This window comes from Molossus molossus, unplaced genomic scaffold (assembly GCF_014108415.1).
Source record: "Molossus molossus isolate mMolMol1 unplaced genomic scaffold, mMolMol1.p scaffold_m16_p_15, whole genome shotgun sequence".
Taxonomy (NCBI): Eukaryota; Metazoa; Chordata; class Mammalia; order Chiroptera; family Molossidae; genus Molossus; species Molossus molossus.
In genome coordinates this window covers 17,519,174-17,538,436 of record NW_023425350.1, presented here as the reverse complement: position 1 = coordinate 17,538,436, position 19,263 = coordinate 17,519,174, and the positions used below count along the sequence as shown (strand labels likewise).

The following is a 19,263-nucleotide window of genomic DNA, read 5'->3' as shown; positions in this document are numbered from 1 at the left end:
GGATGGGCTGTGTACTTGGTGGTGCACAGGGAGCTGGAGGGGGGGACGGGGGCTGGTGCTGGAACCCAGTTGTTCTGTGCTGCAGCCTGGGGCCTGACCGAGTGGATGGCTGAAACGTACACACACACACACACACACACACACACACACGATCTAGTTTTAGGGGGGAAAAAGTAGAGAAGGGTTTAATTGTAAAACTTAAAAGAGGTCTGAGAGACAAAGAACAAGGGTGTATGCATTTATGATGTCTTACTTTCCCTAAAAAAATATTGCATCATGACTTTTGTGACTTTATTTCTTCCAAGTAAGAAATTTATCGAAGGAAACAAAGCGGGAGCAACCAGAGGTGGGGGATTCGAGGACAGTTACCGCCAGCCAGCTCAAGTGTGGGTTCCAGACGGGGCTCGCAAAGCTGCTGTGTGAGCGTTAAGACGCTGCCATGAAGACATTCCAAGTGGCTTCCAGGAAGCGGCCATATGTGCTGACGCGCATGTGGACAGCGCAGTCTGGTTGGCCACCTCTCAAGGCTGGTGTTTCCTAGAGCTTTCCATTGGCAAACGCTGCCTCCTGGAACTGAGGGACAAAGGTTTTGAAATAAGCCCTGGTGGGAAAGAGGGGAGAAAAATTGTGGTTAGCACAAACAACTTGAAAAAAGTGCAACTCAGAGCTTTCAACCTAACTCAGAACAGTTGTTATTTATTGTTCATGCATCTCGGGTTGGATTTTCCTTCCTGCTGATGCAAAGCCTTCTGGATTTTTCCAAGCACTTCACTATTGTGCTATCTCACACGAATATTTAAAGGGCCTGTAACAGACCTTCCTGGCTGCCAGTTCCTACTAGACGTCCGTTCTCAGGTTCTGTCTGCTGTTTCATAGGCCAAAGACAAGGGCCCATCCAAGCTACAAGCCAGAGACTGACCAAGCCAACTACCCCATCATTTGTTTTCGTGATCTGAAACATCAAGAGGGTTGCATTAAAAAAAAATTTTTTTCTTTACTGATTTTAGAGAGAGAGGAAGGGAGAGTGAGAGAGATAGAAACATCGATGAGAGAGAACATTCACTGGCTGTCTCCTGCATGCCCCCACTGGGGATCGGGCCCACAACCTGGGCATGTGCCCTGACTAGGAACTGAACCGGCGATCTCTTGGTGCATGGGTCAACACTCAACCACTGAGCCACACTGGCTGGGCAAGAGGGTTGCATTTTTTTTTTAATCCTCACCTGAGAATATTTTTCTATTTCTCTTCAGATGAAGGGAGACACATTGATTGATTATCTCCTGCATGACCCCAACTAGGGCCAGGGACCAAACTGCAACTGAGACTCTTTGGTCCGTGGGTCGACACTCTAACTGGTGAGCCAAACCGGCCAGGGCAAGAGGGCTCAATTTTCACTCAACTGGGTCTTTGACTTCATGCAGGACTGGGGGCTCTCAACCTTCCTAATGCCATGACCCTTTAATACAGTTCCTCATGTTGTGGTGACCCTCAACCATAAAATTATTTTTGTTGCTACTTCATAACTGTAATTTTGCTACTGTTATGTCTTAGGCAACCCCTGTGAAAGGGTTGTTTGACCCCCAAAGGGGTTGCGACCCACAAGTTGAGAACCGCTGACGTAGACAAAGAGGGTCGAATAAAAAGGATTTCCAAGTAATCTACGGTCTCCATTTATTTCCAAACATACATGTAGTCTGGTCTCCTGAAAAGAAAGCCAGGCTGGGTATCAGGAGAACCCTCCCCAGTCAGTCAAAGACACCTCTCTGCCACCCATGTTCGAATCTGCTCGTCAGGACAGGGGCTGTGCCGGCCACTCTGTGCCAGGCACTGCCCGAGGGGCCAGGGGCTGTGAGGTGACAGATGTGGCACCTGCACACAGCAGACACACACGCAGCACTGACTGAGCTGGCACGGGCACTTCTGGAAGTGCCTGCAGGCACCAAAGGGGTAATCAGTGCAGGCGGCGAGGGACAGGCATTACGGGGTGCTAGAGAAAGACAGCGGGCACAGTGGCGGGGGCATGGGAGTTTGCTGTGAGCTGGGAACTAAACGTAGTAAGTGGAGGGAGAGGAAGCTGGACAGGTCGAGGTGGGCACCCCATGCCCTGGTCACCCATGCTTGCCACCTGCTTCTCCCCCTCCAGCCCTGACTGTCACGAGAGCAGAGAAGTCACATCTTACTTATCCAGAACTGGCTCACCCAGACCCATGACATGAATGAGGAATGACACCAAGACGACACGTCATCAGTACTGCACAGGCCTCATGCACCTCACTCACGGGAACCCCCAGTCCGTTTCATTTAGGGTGCGGTTCTAACAAGCTCGGTGTCCAGGGTCCCAGGAGGCTGGAGGTACCAGACGGGGCGGTGGAGGAACTACCCCGAAGCAGGAGGCGGACTCGCCAGAGCAGTGGGGAGAGCAGTGTGCGGGCCTCCCTAGATCGCAGCACAGGGCAGCGGTGGACGGCCCTGCCTGCCTCCCCTCCCCCAACACCAAGGCAAGGGAATGGCTCTCCTGAAGGCCACCACTCCTGCCTCCGCAGCCTCTCTGCCGCACTTCAGGCCGCTCCTCCTCCTGTGACACTGCGCATCTCAGCGCTCGCCACTGCGCATCTCAGCGCTCCTTCGCCACGCCCAGATGAGTTCTCCCCGGGCTGACTCCCTCCTGCCTGCTCTGCACCCCAGGCCCAGCGCACCCTCGGCAGAGCGCCGTGTCCTCCGGTCTCGCCCTCGTGTCTCTCCCGGACTAAGCCCCGTCCCCACTTCTCCAGAAGCCCTGCAGAGGGTCACCCGCATGCTCTCCCTCTTCCTCCCGGCGTCCCGTCTCCTCCCTGACACTCTGCTGCAGAAGCTCGCTGGCTTCTCAGCTGGACGCACGGCTGACCACCTCCCCCAACCAGACACGTCCTCCGAGTGCAGGTCTGTCCCCACCCCAGCCGAGCCGCAGCCCGGCAGGCCCGCAGGGATCTGCACGCCGGCTCCACGCATTACAACCAGCTCCTTGCCCCCCATTACTTTGGAATCATGCACCCCGCCAGCCCCACTCTGAGAAGCTAAGAAAGCTAAGGGTCCTTGACCAGAAAAGCTGCAGGTCAGTCCCCACAGTGATGCTTCATGTAAATGGGGGGTGTCACAGACCCCGGAACCCACGCATGGTCCAGGATGGGACCCCCGCCCCTCTTCCCCACAGGCTGTTTTTCCCCTCTGGGCCTTGTTCATGCCCAGGCCACACGCCCTGTTCCCACCACGTCTTCCCAGGCACCCGCCGGCTCTCTCCCTGCACGCAGACACGCGGCTTCTCCCAGGGTGCCTGTCACATGTGCGCACGGCTCACTTGCTGGCTGCCTGCCAGCCCTGGAAAGCAGAGAACATGTCCTTTCTTGGTGACCCAGAGCCAGGCACACGGACAGCACTCAGCAGGCCTTCGGGACCGTAATCAAGGTGAGTGCTCGCGGCCACCAACTTGCAGATGCAGGCGAGGTGGGTCTGTCACGACTGCGGGGAGGCAGCACCCCCAGAAAGCAGACACACGGAGCAGTTAGGTTCTGAATGAGAAAAGTAGTCCACTCTCAAAAATTAGTGAGAAAGAAAGACAAGGCCCCCTTCATCCTCACTGTGCTCCACACACCCTGAGCCAGCCACTGTCACCTCCACCATGCCCCACAGCCCTCGTGGAAGGGGGACCCCAGGAGGCAGAAAGCACCCCAGGCCCAGTGTGAGGCCCGAGCTCTGCTCGTGGGAGGAGGGCTGAGCCCACCCTGATGTGACGCTCACAGGACTGTGAAGCAGGAAGAGCAAGCAGCTCGGCTTTTCCTTGGAAAGTCCTGGGGAGAGGCTGCAGCGGGCCGGCCTCAGACCACAGGTCTCGGCCAGAGGGAGCGCGCCCAGCTCGTCTCCCTCAGCAAGTCTGACGTTTCCTGCTCTGCCCTGGGCTTCCCCTGCCGCCCCTGCGTGACCTGGAGGGGAAGCCGTGTGGAGAAGGCCGTCTGCAGGCATGAGGCCACCACCCTGTCAGCTGGGGCCTCTGCACGGTCCTCGCCGTCCCCAAGGGAGGGGCTCCCACCCGTGTAGAGATTATTCTTAAAGTGTTATTTTCATTTATTTCACTTTTCTGTTGTAGAAAATGGAGAGCTGCCTGGAATATATCTTGCCATCGGCACTAGTTATCTGTCACCTTTTAAAAACCTCTCTGACCCACAGACTGAGTGTATGGCAAGTGTGAAAGTGTGTGTCACAGGGTGGGGAGGGACGGTCTCACCCCCGTTAGCTGGCCAAGACTGCAGGCAGGAGAGGACCCTGGGGCCGCCAGGCTCCTCACTGCCCACACTGCAGGTTATGTCTGGATGAACTCGAGCTCAACATGCCTTAGCACTAAGTGAGGTTCTGACCCCTCACTGGCCTTACAGTCCCTCTATTCCCGATGCTATAAAAGCAGAACTCAGTCCAGCCCCAGGCTCTCATGTTAGGCGAATGAAACTGAAAATATGGGTCCCAGGCCAAGGCTGAGTAGGTTTCCCATGCATTCGGAGCAGGTCCGGCTCCTGGCCCAGGCCCCAGCTCACAGGCACAGCTGGGGCAGAGCAGACGGGCTCCTTAGGGAGGGGTCAAGGGACTAAGGTGCTCAGAGGGTCTACCCTCTGGATCTTGGATCCAGGGGTAGGTCTCTTCTCTTCTCTGGGCTCAGCTGTAAAGCAGGGAGCCGAGCCTGATGCTCTCCCGGCCCCGCAGGTGGCAGGCCGTGAAGGATAGGTAGCGGTGTGGGCTCTGGAGCCAGCCACACCTGGCTCGGGGCTGGGCCCTGTTCCTTACTGTCAGCATCTTTTGGGCAAGTGACTCACCTCTTTAGTTTTACTTCCATCAACTATAAAGGGGAATAATATGCCTGCCTTAAAGGGTAATTCTCGGGGGGGATTAAATGAGATGGTTCAGGTAAGCACTTGGTTTGGTGCCTGTCAGAATAGATGATCAATACAGGTCATCTGTGACTAAGGGACCATGCTGGGTCTGAGAGGGAGAGGCTGTGGGTTTGTGGGGACAGATGGACCCTGTGTGATAAGAGGCCCCAGGGTCTGCCCTCAGTTCAGTCTTTCTCCCACCGCTTCACACTGACCAGACTAAGCTGGCAGCTGGAGGCACGAGACGGGCACTGAGCATCTCCTCAGACCCAGTCCAGGCTGCTAGAGACACACCTGAGTCCCTCAGGGGCACCGGCAGTCCTTGCTGTCTCCGTCCCAGCCTGCTGGGCTGCTCCCGTGGAAGGCTCTGGTGAGGGCTTGGCCGGGCAGAGTGGAAGCTGTGGACTGGAGGGATGTTTAAGGATCATGGGGCCCAGACTGCCCCTGATGGGGTACTGAAGTCAGCCCCAACGCGATCATTTTCTGCTCAGGACCGCAGTGTCGTAAAGGGGACAGTGGGGACGTGGATAGAGCGCTGAGCCACAAGGCAGAGACGTGGCTCTCTCCAGAACCTGGCTTGTTCTGTCATCGGAAGCTGGGGCTCAGTTTCTTCACCTGTGAGAAGATTATCTTAGATGATCTCTAAGTGCCATCCAGTTATGGCTCCAAGACATCCATGTGACCCTGAGTAAGCCACTTGACCTCACTGTGTCATGTTTTCTTTTTTTAAATCCTCACCTGAGGATATTTTTTCATTGATTTTTTTTTTAAAGATAAAGTAGGAAGGAGGGGAGGTTCAGGGGGAGACAGAGGGGGAGAGGGGAAGAGAGAGAGAGAGGAGAAAGACCCATCGATTGGTTGCCTCCCGCAGGACCCTGACCAGGGCTGGGGATTAAACCCGAAACCGAGGTACGTGCCCTTGGCCAGGAATCGAACTGCGACTCTTTGGTCTGAGGGCTGATGCTCTAACCACTGAGCAAAAATGGCCAGGGCACCTCACTGTGTCTTGATTCTTCACCTGTTAAATGAGGGCACTGGCCAAACCCAGGGTCCACTGCGGTAAGTGGGCGAGGTGGGGCAGCAGTGCGGTGAGGTGGGTGGTGGTCACGTCCCTCTCCGGGACCAGGTTCGTGACGAAGGCTGCAGAGCTGTGAGCAGGAGGCAGCGGGGCCACAGGCAGTTCAGGGGAGAAGGACAGAAGGCCTGCTCCTCCGGGCCATCCCTGTGCCTCCCACCGAGAGGGGGTCTGGAGTCGGGAAGCTCCCAGTACTTGCAGGGGAAACAGCGCATGAGAAATTCAACAACCCCTGTGCTCTGGGGCCAGGGCAGGAGCCATCAGGAACATCCTCGGAGGCCGTGGGGGGAGGCAATTAAAACCTTTGTTCAACAAGGTCTCATCGGCAGGAGTTTTCCCTACTGGAATTATAGTTTTTAATTTATTAAGTGGAGCTTTTCAAAAGAATAAAAATCCATGAAATCAACATCTGAAAATCTGAATCAATACAGCTTTAAGAAAGTGAAAACAGAAACAGACTCCGAAGCCCAGAGAGGCTGGGCCCTGGGGAAAGGGCAGGTGGCCGTGGGCAGCTCGCTGTGGGGTGGCAGGAGCCACGCCCCATTTTGCCAGTGGAAAAACAAGCTTAGCGAGTTAAGATACCTGCCTGGTGTCATTCAGGCCTCAGCCCACAGGAGCTCACCTCTTCACAGGAGCGCGGCCATGCAGAGGGGCCTGCGGGCTTGCTGCCTTCAGCCTCGTTTACTTACTTAGGGCTTTTTATTTTCCAAGAACCCAAACAACTGCCTTCTTCCAAAACAAGACCAAAAGCAGACTCTTGCGGAATTCAAAAATACTTTTCTCTGGACAATCATTACGATGAGCCTTAGGATGTCTGCCGGTCAGGCCGGCGTGGTAGTGTGGTGGGCGGGAGCAGCGATTCGGGGACACGACCCTCGTTGACAAGAAACCAAGAACATTTAAATCAAGTCAGAATTCATTTTGGCAAACAGAGGCAAGTTCCAAAACATCTAAGACTCCTTTCTTTTTCCAGTTTTCTTCTGCAGCAGTGACTTCAACTGGCACATGCTTTCAATCAGTCACACGAAAGCTGAGTGTGGTCGGAGAATCAAAGCAGTCCTGCACACTGCGTGAGGCCAGCCCTGCTAATCACGCCTCGTGGCCTGGCCTCGTCCTCACTGCTGATGGCACTGTAAATACTGACTCACTTGGGGTTACTTGTCCCATGTCAAAGGGGTCAACCTTATAATAGGATCTCTACAAAGAGACTGGTTTTACTTCAGTGCCCTTCACCCCAAACCCTCCAAAGGGCCCTGTGAAGACTGCCCGTCCAACTCTGGGCGCCTTGGTGAGCAAGTGCCTGGCGCAGTGGCAGCTCATTTTGTAGCTGTGCCCCGGGCGATGTCAGCCTGGCTCCCCAGTGTGGGCTTCAGGAACAAACAAGTGCTTGTAACTGCTTCACGACACAGTCTCCCTACATGTGGCAACCCTTGAGCAGGCCTGGTGCATTTTTAGGGGCTCCAAACGTGCAAAACAAGAAAACTAACACACTTGCAATGCAAAGGCTCGATATTATGCTGAGGAAAAAGTATCACTAGCTCAGTGTCAGGCAGCGGACCTCGGCCTCAGCTGGAATCAATCTCTCCTCTGCTGGATTCCACGGCGCACGGGGCCTCCAACCTGAGGCCCCGCCAAGGTCTGAGTCTGAGATGCTGAGACTGGCGTCTAGACTGCATCTTACACAGCTCGGGCTCCTCGCCGGTGACACGGCTGAGGCTGTGGTCTTAGTATGTGTTGAATCAAATCAAAAGCTGCTTAGGAGGACTTCAACAACCAACAAACTGGGATCCATTCTAGACGTCCCAGTATTGGGATGAAATCTGGCTCCTTCTAAATCATAGGGTATTTTTAAATGCTTTTCTAAAATGATCAAAATTACCTAGTAGCTCTCTCTCCTCGGAGGCACTAAGGAGCCTTCTGGAGCCTGGCCAGCTCCTTGGGCTACAGCAGCCACAGCCGGCTTCTCAACTGCAGGCCAGGCCTTGCTCCCAGGCTGCCGGCACCTCTGCTCCCCGGGCATCCCCTGGTGCAGTGTATGAGCCGGGGGGGGGGGGGGGGGGGGGGGAGGCCGAGTGAGCGGGGGGCGGGGGGACAGGGTGGTTGGTGCTCACGGGCTCCAGAGCCTCGCCAGCCACAGGGCTGCCTCCCGCTCTGGGCTCCACCTCTGCACACAGCTCCGTCACAGCCCACCCGCGCTCCCATCACAGTAGCAGCTTCTGGACAGCAAGACCCCACACCGAGCACACTGCCTGACACACAGCCGCTCAGTAAGCATTCCTCAAACAGGTGTAAGATTTGGCTTGTTTAAAGATGAACTTCAGAATTTAGAATCTCGTAACAGAAAGAAACCTCAGAGTTCATACAGCCAATCATTACAAGGAAGGGAAAGCGAACGCCAGAGAAGGTGACAGTCCCTCTAGTATGGCCCTATAACGGGGCACCTGTGAGCACAGGCCTTCTCTGTGAGCTCGCTCCTTGAGGTCAGAATGTGGGGATGGTTCAGTCTTCGTGCTCCATGGGGCTCACCTTCCTTAGGGCTTCCCAGAAGGAGAATTTCAATTTGGTACAGGCACGGGGCTGACCCAAGGCCCTGGAGCTAACAGCAGAGTGGGAGCCCACCCTCCCTGCCTCCTTGCTTTCAGGCTGAAGCTGTTTCCATCAGGAACCTTCCAGATGAGGCTGGGAAGGGGGTGACAGTGTGGCCACTGAGAAAGGCTGGGTACTGGGGTGGGGGTCAGCTGAGATGATGGCGGGCACCTGGCTAGGCTGAGGCCAGAGTGTAGGTGCAGGGGACTAAGAAAGATGGTGCTGCCTGGGGCCCGGGACCCCAGAGCAGAGCACAGCCATGTGCTCATTTGTCTCCCCATCTGCACCTTCCGAGTGTGCCTTGGGTGGCAGGTACCTTGGCAGCAGGCACCTCACGTCCCCTGCTCACTCTGCCCAGGCTGCAGGGACAGGAGCTCAGCACAGGTTCTTGCTGACAGGCATGCTGATGCCCCGGAGGGTTCCGGGGTCTCCCCACACCTGGCTGGGAGGAGGGCTGCACAAGCAGCCCACCTGTGCTGGACGACTAGGGAGAGGCTGCCTGCCTGTCTGAGGGTGGTGAGTCATCACCAAGATCACAAATTACCCTCTCCTTAGTCAGCAAAAGGGGAAAAACCAAAGGATGGACCTCAAAGAGGAAGTGCTCAGGGCCCCACCAGAGCTGACCATGTGAAGTGTGGGTCCCGGCCAGTGGGGGGTCCAGGTCCCAGGTGACACTCTGCTGGGGAGGTGCCTCAAGGCTCCTGCTCAGCACGGCCAGGCCGTAGCCTCGACCGGAAAGCGCCAGGCCCCCGAAGGACTGACGGAACACAGGAGGCAACTCTTTGGGGCACAGAACACTCTCCCCTCCCCAGAGCGTCTCTGTGCGGCTTTGGAGTGCTGTTTGCCAGGCTGTAACTTTGGTTTCCCCCACTGGACTCCCAGCACCTAGAGGCTGTAGCTCCTGCTGCCCACAGCTGCTTGGGCCGCTGCCTGCTGTCTTCTGGGCACAGCGTTTGGCCACTCCAGCACTCTGGGCATCTGCCTTCCTAGCCGGCTATTCTCAGATACCCCTTGAAGATCTCGGGAGGGGCAGCAAGATGGCTGCGGTCCTTCTTCTTTTCATTCTAATCCCACCTGGCACCTGAATAATCTCCCCAGATGCCTGGCTTGCCAGGTTTACAGGCAGAAAAGCAGCGATTCCAAAGGAAGAAACCCTTCAATGGGAGAGGATGCAGAGGCGACCCTCCTCCTGGAGTGCAGGCCTCAGTGGGAACTGGCTGCGGGGGAGGGGCAGTCCCGCGGCAGCCAAGGGCCTGAGGGTCCTCTCGACCACGCGGCGCGTGCACTGCGGAGGGTGGGGGCACAGGAGAAGGCGCTCGCCTGCCCTATCGGCTGGCAGAGCTCACTTGGATCTGTGCAAGCCCAGGGCCCCACCATGCGGGCCCCGAGTGCCACTTACCCAGAGGGAGGGCAGGAAGGAAGGACAGAAAGGAAAGGAGGAACACACATCAGTGTGGATAAATGATATCCACACAGAGTACCAAATGGGCTTGTTCAAATGATGGGTGTGATCCACTAGTGTTTTGAGTCGATTTAGGGGTTCCTGAACAGCATTAAAATTAAATTAAATTAAAGCAGATCACATCACATGTGGCCAGGAGAAATGTTCTTGTGTGAAACATTTGTTTCCGTTAGATGTACTGAGTTGGGATGTAAAGTGAGCGTCTTCCTGTGGATTACGGGGAGAGTCTGGAAGCCAGGAGCATGAAGGAAGGGAGGTGCCTACTGCATGCCAGGCCGCATGCGACTTGTTTTCTCTGTATTACTTTACATTTGCTCCTCCTGATGGGCCTGCTGCCAGGTAGGTATTGTCCTCTCTTTTCGCCAATGAGCAATCGACGATTCAGAGATACACAGTAACTTTTTGAAGATCACACACCCAACGGGTGGCTATGCTGTTTATGACCCAGAGCTGCTCGACTTCAAAGCCCACCTTCTTCCCACCGCCAGGGTTCCCAGTGAGCGCCTGGAGTGAGCGGGGGTCCAGCTCAGCCTCTTGGTCCGTGGTGTGACTCTGAGTCACCCTCCAACACAGGGAAGGAGTGAGACAGGTGGCATCTTCATTTTCTGTTTTGATTTGGTGATCCAACCCCTCCCAAACAATGCTTAGCCATTTTTTAGTGTCCTCCGTTAAAACTGGAATCACCAACAGCCTGGTAGTGAACTTTGAGAGCTTTGTGCTGCCAACTCCTGCTACCCCCCGCATTTGCTCTTAAAGCCCCTTTCTGAATAGTTTGCCCTGTAGGTTTGTGTGTCGGGAGGTGCTGGCTGGTGTCGTCGTCCCTCTCTAGGGACCTGCACTGGGTAGCTTCTCAGTAGACCAAGAATGTGATCACAAAGGACAAAAGGGATGAGCCTGACTCCCTCTCACTTGTCCCTTGGTTCCTGACAGCGCCAGCACAGCCTAGAAGGGCGAGCCTCCGCGCGTCTGGGAGACGGGAAGGAGGGAGCACGGAGGGCAGGAGCGGCGCCCAGGAGCACACGGAGGCGCCAGCAGTGCTCTTGCATGTGGCCCAGTGGCTGGTGTCCCACAGCCCCCAGGGCTGCTGGGACGCACGTCGTGCGGTGCTGTGACACGGCAGGCACTGTCACCCCAGCACAGCTGAGCTATGGGCTGGACGAGGGCAGGCCCAGCTGTGATTCTGGCTCCACTCACTTGCGACACGACCTTGGTGAGCACTTCACCTCTCCGTGACCCGAGGCCTCATCTGTAAAATGAAGGGATGGCTTCCTAGGTCACTTCCAGGTCTGATGTACTATTATCCATTATCCTTATTATTGCTTTGGTATCAATCCAACCACTTTAGACAGAGAAAGTTTCTTAAGTGGAAGCAGTAATTAACAAATGACCTCTCCCCATGCAAGAGCCTTGATAAGCCTCATCAAAGGCATTGCACATGTGTGAGGTTTCTATTTATTGCCCCTTTGTGTCCAGATAGGGCCCCAAGAATGGATGGCCAGTCCGGCTGGTGTGGCTCAGTGGTTGAGTGTCAACCTATGCACCAAGAGGTCGCTGGTCCGAGTCCTGGTAGGGGCACATGCCCGGGTTTTGGCCTCCGACCCCAGTGTGGGGGGAGGGGCGTGTGAGAGGCAGCCGATGGATGATGATGCTTGTCTCTCATCGATGTTCTATCCCTCTCTCTAAATAAATCCATAAAAATTTATTTAAAAAAATGTGGCTATCCTGGTCACCTTCTTTCCATCCTTCAGACCGGCAGACAACCAAAAACTCATTCGTGGTTAGCTCCTGTGCTAGTACGGGCTGGTTCCTGCAGGGGTCAGGGAGTGACTCTGAGTAGGGCCCTGCCCTCGGAGGACACACACACACTTGACCACCAGAGCAGGGCGCTCATGCTGACCCGGGTCAGGACCTGGGTGGGGCCACGGCCACGGCCGCCTTGGCCAGCTCCTCCTTACGGCCACGGCTCTGGAACAACTGGAGCAAACTATCTGTCTGGGGCTTGCCTTCTTTTCTGCTCAGAGCTAAACAGGGCATTATCCAGCAGGCCAGACGTCTAGCATCTTTAATGACAATAATAATAATTTGCATTTATACAAGGTCTTTCATCGGGGGATCTTCAAGTGTATCACAAACAATAATTAATTCCCTGTTGCAACTCTGGGAGCCAGCTAAATAGGAGTCCCTGCACTTTGCAGGTAAGGGGTACTTTCCTGAACCACGCAACATGTTGGGGTCTCCCTATCTACCCCAACCCTACCCACCCTCGAGGCCTGGCATGAGCATCAGGCCCTCCACAGAGCCTGCCACCGCCAGCCCAGCCCACAGTCAGTTGTTCTGCCTCTGAAGTCCCACAGCATGAACTCCTGAGCCACTCACTTTGTACTAATCAGAGACACGGCTGGAAGAGATCTCAGGGTCTTGTCCAGGACAGGACTTGCCTTAACAGCATTTCTGAGGGGTGATCCCCCAACCTCTGCCTGAACATCTCTCGTAAGGGACAGCTCATCACTTAAAGGCTTTTCTAACTTACAGTGCTCTTCCTTCTCCTGAACGGAAACCTGCTCCTGGAAAACCCCACCCATGGGTCTTACTTTTGCCTTCCTGAACAAAACAATCCTACCTAAATGGTTTGGGGTGGCTGGCTGACTTTTCTGGTATACGTGCTGCTTTCACCTGTGGTCAGCCTTGGGTGGAGTTTGGCTCACACTAGCCGAGGTTCAGTGGGGCCTTGTGAACTGAAGGGGGGGTGCAGCTGAGGCCCCATCATGTGCTTCGGGCTCCTGGGTGTTGCTGGCTCTGGAGCCCTGGGTCTACCCAGCTTTAAATGTAGCTCTTTAGATCCCCCCCTTCTGGTGCAGATACCAGAGGCTTCCATGTTCACTTCTGAGGGCTGCACCTCAGCGACACAGAAATACCCTGATTTTCTGCTGAATGACTGACTAACTAGATGAGTAACTACCCTTCTTTCTTTTCCTAACTCTATTCTTAGATCCAGGCAGTGACTGACAATTGAGGGACCGGTTTTGGAGACCAAGCCAGACAATAATTTCTTCAGTTCTTCTGTCACCCTTCTTTACTAGAATGACTACTCGGTACTAAACTTCAGAAAAGGATGCGCTGATGCTGAGCTGAGAACCAACACAAGGTACAGGAGCTCCACGACCCCCCTTCTCCACGGAGGAGGCGGCGGTGGGGGGCGGCCTCAGGATTGGGACAGGGCAGAGGGGCAAATGAAAACCTTTAAAATTTTATTTAAAAAAGCTGGATCTCCTGAGGAAACCCACAACTCCCTTGAACGACTCTGGGTCCTCGTTGGTAGCTTTATGCCTGAAAAGACACCTCCCTCTGTCTGCCAAGAGCCCATGGTTTGGGTGAGACTTTTCTCACAGTGGCTGACCATGGAAAGAATTTCAGGCATGCGAGGAAGGCTGCTGTTTTCCTAAAACCTGCTCCCTTGTGAGCATGGGGTGTGGTCTGTGGTGGAGCCTCATTCTGCTTTGATTTCACGATTCCCGCTTTCTGGCCTAGAATCAGGGGTGATCATTTTGGCTTGGATTTGGCCTGGGTCATTGATCTGGGGGATCCTTGAAAGAAGAAAAATGGATTAGAGAGGGGAGCTGCTGGGGTCATCTGTGGCAAGGAGAACACTCTGCACCCATTCCTACCCAATTCAGAGGGAAGAACATGGATTCAGAGGCGGCTCTGCCTCTGTCTTGGGAAGGTACTCCCCGCCTCTCCAGCGTTTCTCTCTGATGGACCAGGACCCATGGGGCTGTTGTGAGGCACCTGGTAAGAGCTAAACCATGTCAGCCTCCTTTCCTCCCACCTCCACTCCCATCTCACGGCACCGTCAGCCCTGCGGAACCTGTGTCACATCAATTCACACACATTCATGAAACAGCTCCTGTCCACAAGGGGCCGGCAGCGGGGACCACCACCGGCACCTGGCGCCTGTACCTAGCGAGCATTCAACAGCTGTCGAATGAGCAAATGAACTAACTTCATACTTGATAATATTTGATAATATGCTTTCAAAACGACCTTATTTTAATTTAAGCAACAATCACGTCTATGAAACAGAGGCACATAGTAAAGGCAGAGTGGGATCTGGTACGAGCAGCGCCGGCAACGGCACGTGTCCGCCTGGGAGGGTCTTCTGTGCCTTCTGTGGCTGCAGGCTTGGAGCAGGAAGGACAGGGCTCTGGGCTCCCATGTGCTACAGGGAAGGCCCTGCTGAATGCTGCTCCCATCTCCCTGTCTGGCCACAGCATCTGTAGCTAAAAGTGAGGGGCATTATCATGAGTTTGGTGATTTAGAGTAGTAAATTTTCAAATTGAAAACATTTGCTGACTGGGAGACTTCCTTCCCTCAGGCCCCGGGCCCTGCGCCACGCTAGCATTCAGGGCCGTCCCCAGTGTGGACTGCGCTGGGCGCCCACCAGTTTTCCCCACGGGTGCAGCTGCACTGAGGCCCACACACCGCCCTCCAGCCTCCCTGCCGCATCTTTTAGGGCACAGGACTCTGACGGTTCCTTAGCATGGTGCTCTGCACTTTTTAGGGGCTCCAAACCAGTGCAAACTGGATTCCCTCTTGTTCCAGCAGCCTTTCAGAACCGAGGAAGGGGGCAGGAAGCAGTGTATAGTTCTCGGCTCCCAATGCTCGAGCCTCTAAACTGCTGGGAACCACTGATAGAAGCAGGAGGAAAAGGGTGGGTTATGAGTCTTTCAAAACTTGCCCACATGGCTGGCCCAAATACAATTTCCAATGTCAGTTGAGAGGTGGAAATCAGATCTGACCACAGAGCCGTCTCACCCACGGAGAGTTCACAACAACCTTCTCAAAACCGCTCTGACGATGCAGCCTGCAGAGCAGGGGTGTCCCGGCAGAATGTCACCCCTGCACACACTGGGCAACGTGTAACCCAAGGCCTCAGGAGTGAGGTCGGCCCTACCGCCGCAAGCTTGTCTGCTCTGGACCTCTTAAAACACACCACTTTGTGCTGCTAGCATGTCACCTTCGAGATACAGCTGTGTGGAAAATCATGTCATTCCTTACACCGAGCCAGTTTTAGGTCAGAAGTTGGCAGAGAAGAGCCAGGACCTAAGCTAGATCAGGGCCTGCGGTGCCTGCTGGGAGAGGCCCCGGTCCTGTGATCCTGGCCATGGGGCACCGTCTTCCAGCCCTGAGACTCAGCCAACCTTGCACTACAGCTGATGGGGACCAGCCCAGGCTGCTGCGGTCTCAAAACCCAAGGCCAAGCAGAGTTAACCTGTTGTTGGCCAGCAAGGCCCCTGTGAGAGGACCCCACAGACCTCTATGACACGAGGTAGCAGGAGTAGCTGCTGCCTCGGGGAGTGTAGCTTCTGCCCTGCACAAAGGCGTCCAGCCAGGGCAGCAAGTCGGGGCTGAGACCTACCCCCCTCGCTCCACTCGCTAAGCTGTGTGCTCTCCCAGGGCTATATGCCCAGAGAAAGGGACAGGTTTTTCTTACACAAAGCTATTAGTTGAACTCTGCACCAACCCAAAGGGGCACCTTTTTCTAGTTTGTACAGAGTTTTGTATAGGCCAGGAGTTCTGATAAGAAGACTGTTCAATTCTGCACCTTGGCTTCCCTCTAATGCATCTGCAAAATGGGTCTGGGATGCATGTCACTGGGATGCAAATGTTATAAACTAGAAGGTTAGAAAGATTAGTTCTTTCCTAGTCTCTGCATTTTTAAGGCATCTTCAGGACCCATTCTTGTTTTTCTCACCACAGTTACCTACCTACACCACCACTTTGAGCTATTCCTGTCCCATCCCACTGCTCAGACTTGGAGACTGAGGCAAACACAGACAGGGGTGGGGAGGGTTTGGGCAGCCACACAGGTTCTCAAGGCAGCACTCAGCTCCTTTCCTGTCATGGTTATCAGCAGACAATGAGTGTTCTCGTCCGTGTAGCTCCAAATGGGTGTCCCACCTTGAACCATGCCCTGAATGCAGTCGGACCTACACAGCCGGGACAGCTTTTTCCCACACTGGCAGACACCATGGATACAGAGCCATGAGACCAATAAATAAATACAGATTTATATTTACATATAGCAAAATAAGCCCCTCCCCACCCTCTCCCCCAGTATATTTCAGCAGTCTGAAAGCATGCGTGGATTATAACTACTACAAGAGAGGTCCCTTCTGGTTAGCCCCCGACTGGTTACCTCAGGAGCTCTGGCTGTAACAGAACTGCCACAAGTTCCACAGTCACAGAAAGCTGGGTCTGAGCCTGCAAGATGATCCAGTCCACAGGTCAGCAAACATTTTCTGTACAGGACCAGATAGCCATACACTGTGTCTCTATATTCTGCCCTTATAGTGATAGCAGCCATGCTCAATAAGTAAGTGAATGGGTGTGACTGTGTTCCAATAAAACTTTATTTATAAAGACAGGCAGCCGGCTATATGTGCCCTTAGGCTATTGTTTGCCAATGCTATCCAGTCCAACCCTCTATTTGCAAAGGAGGAATGGAGTGATTCCTCCACAGTCTTAGGACCCCGCCAAGGCCATCCAGGACAAGACCGCACGGCTTGGCAGCAGGAGCAGAGGTGCCACTGCGGGCCGGTAGCCACCAATGCAGCCGAACTAGCCATGGAGCTAACTGCAGTGGGACATCGCAGCTTCAACTCTGACAGGGTTGGGAAAGACATCGCACAGAGGATGACCACCAGTGACATCCTCCCAAGTCTATGCGCTAACATTCACTCATCAGCTAGACTCAGGCCGTCTTAAAGTGTCTCTGTGAAGAGTCTGGAGGAAAAGGGAAACAAGGACTGGAAAGCCACTGGCACCTGCCTATGAACAATACGGGAAGAAAACAGCAAATTCACTTTTTCCAGTCAGCAGCTCACCAAACACCTACAGTACACAAACGGCGGGGAGGACAGACGCTCTCGTCCAGGCTGAGAACAGGTTGTTTTGGCTGTCAAGCATTTTCAAAACAAGTTTTCTTGGTCTCTTGACAGGCTGTGGCAGGAACAGAAAACGCAGAGTGGAAGATCCCATGATCGCGGCTCCGGGCTTCCACGTGGGCTGGCGCTGCCGCCCCAGCCGGGCCTGCTCTCAGCGGGTGAGATCAGGCTGGTCTCAGGGCTAATACCTCTGCGCCAGCGCCACCACCAACAGAGTGATTCCTCTAAGAACTCTGGCAGCCGGGTGATCACTCTAGTCCAGGAGGAACAGGTCAAAGTCGCTCTTAAGCCCAAGGGCGCTACTCTGCTCAAACCTACGCCCTGCTTTGTTTTAATTCTCACCTCATGTTACATGGGCCAATTACGCCTCTGAAACGGAGGTGAAAAGCCATCTGCTCTGGGGTGGATTTTTCCATCTCACCACACCACACTTGGCAGGGTGGGGCAGAGATCAGCGAGGAGGCACGCACCAGGGCCGAGGCCAGGCTGGCCTCAGAAAGTGCCACGCACCCCCCAGCAGTGATCTCGCTCTTAGGTGCTGAACACACTCCACCCGAAGGGGAGCGAGAGGCAAGCCTGAAGCTGTGTGTGGCAAAGGCATGCAGAGAGGTGGAGATCTGGAGACCACCGCCACCACGCCAAGAAAAAGTTCAGAAGTCAACCGAACACTAAATTATTACAGAAGAACCCAAAGTAGCAGACCCAAACTTAAGTGCAAACTCAAATTCTGAACAGCGGTGTGACCCTGGGCACGGTGGTTTCCTTCTCTGGGTCTTTGTTCCACTCGCAAAGGGAGGCTGCTGGGTTGTCCTCCCAGCTCCAGGGTGTGACCTATAGACGCCCCTGGGCAGGGAGCACTGGGTCAGTCACCTTCCTGCCCGCTGTGCTGTCTCAGGTTGCTCACACCACAAGGGACGGTTCGAACTCCTGGAAGGAACTCTGCAAGAGGCCAGCTCCTATTCCATGACCCAAGTTACCAGACCACAAAGGCTTTCTCCACCCTGCCAGCTGTCCGAATGTTCTGAAAAAGGGGCCAGGGACACGCGAAGGCTGGTAGAGAACCCTACTCCAATTCCCCCACCCGCAAGCACACACAGCGGCCTCGGCACTCACGGCCTCTGCCCGGGAAGTGACCTGAAGGCACCCTGCAGCCGGCTGTGCAGGGCTTTCAGTTCCTGGGAGAGCAGACTGGGGACAGACGACCCCTCCCCCCACAGCCAGACACACTGCTCAGGTGCTTGAGCCGCCCCTCCACACTGGATGCCCACCTACATTTAACTTTCACATAGACAGCAAACAATGTTCTAGCATAAGTATGTCCTAAACATGCATGGGGTGTACTTATACTAAATTACTTGTTATCTGAAATTTAAATATAGCTGGGCGTCTTGTATTTTTAATTGCTAAAACTGTCCACCCTAACTAAGAACAGAGTGGGTTCTTAAAGCACTGGGCACTGAGGTGGCAAATAAGGGATGAAAGGGCCCAAGAAAAGTGTTCCCCAAGTGTGACCAGAAAACTAACTTAGTTTTTACTGCTTTTCTTAATATTCTCAAGGCCGAGAGGACCTATTATGATTTACATATCCCCACCAAGGCAGATCATTGTATCAATATATCATTTGTTAATTTAAAAAAAATCTTATTGCCCACATTAAAAAAAAGATCAAATGTTTTAGCATGGCAGTTAATAACAATAGTTACCATTAACTGAACACCAACAATACGCCAGGCATTTAGTAGTCATTTTTGCATTTAACACTCACGATGCCTGTGAGAGGACTGCTTACCCTCTGTCCCTCTGTATAGATGAGAAAACCAATGTCTACTGAGCTAACAAGCTACTACTAGAAAGAGCAGAGCCAGGGTTTGATCCCTGGCTGGTTTGGTTCCAGAGCATGTTCCCTCTACTCTGCAGACCTGGGCTCACTTGCCTTCTCTTTCTCTCCTGCCTCATCTACTGCTACCCTCTTCTGTGTACCCTGGCCTGGAACCCCCATGCTTCCCGGCCTCAGGGTACTCTGTTCCCTCTGGCAGGAGTCTCCTCCCTCCCTTTCTGCACATCAAATCCCACCCATCCTCCAATGTCGGCTTCCTTGATCTCAGGGAACAGACATCATGCCCTTTCCTCAGGACTCCCACTGTGGGTCACCTGCACAAGGCACACACTGCTGCCTGAATAAGGAGAGGCATTTAGACAGAATTTTCATCCCACCTCCAGTTCAGTGAAGGCAGGGACTATGCCTGGGACATCCCTTAACATGGTGCCTAATACCAACTGTGCATTCAGTAAACACCTGC

General features: G+C 54.2%; 1 protein-coding gene across 1 annotated transcript in view; it reads right to left on the bottom strand.

Moving 5' to 3' along the window:
* Positions 1-293: 293 nt before the first annotated feature.
* Positions 294-19,263, bottom strand: part of BABAM2 (BRISC and BRCA1 A complex member 2) — a 400,292-nt gene continuing 381,322 nt past the window's right edge. Inside the window, exon 12 of the mRNA XM_036263410.1 lies at positions 294-601. Coding sequence (XP_036119303.1) covers positions 538-601 — 64 coding nt within the window. The 3' untranslated portion in view covers positions 294-537. The remainder of the gene's footprint in view (positions 602-19,263) is intronic.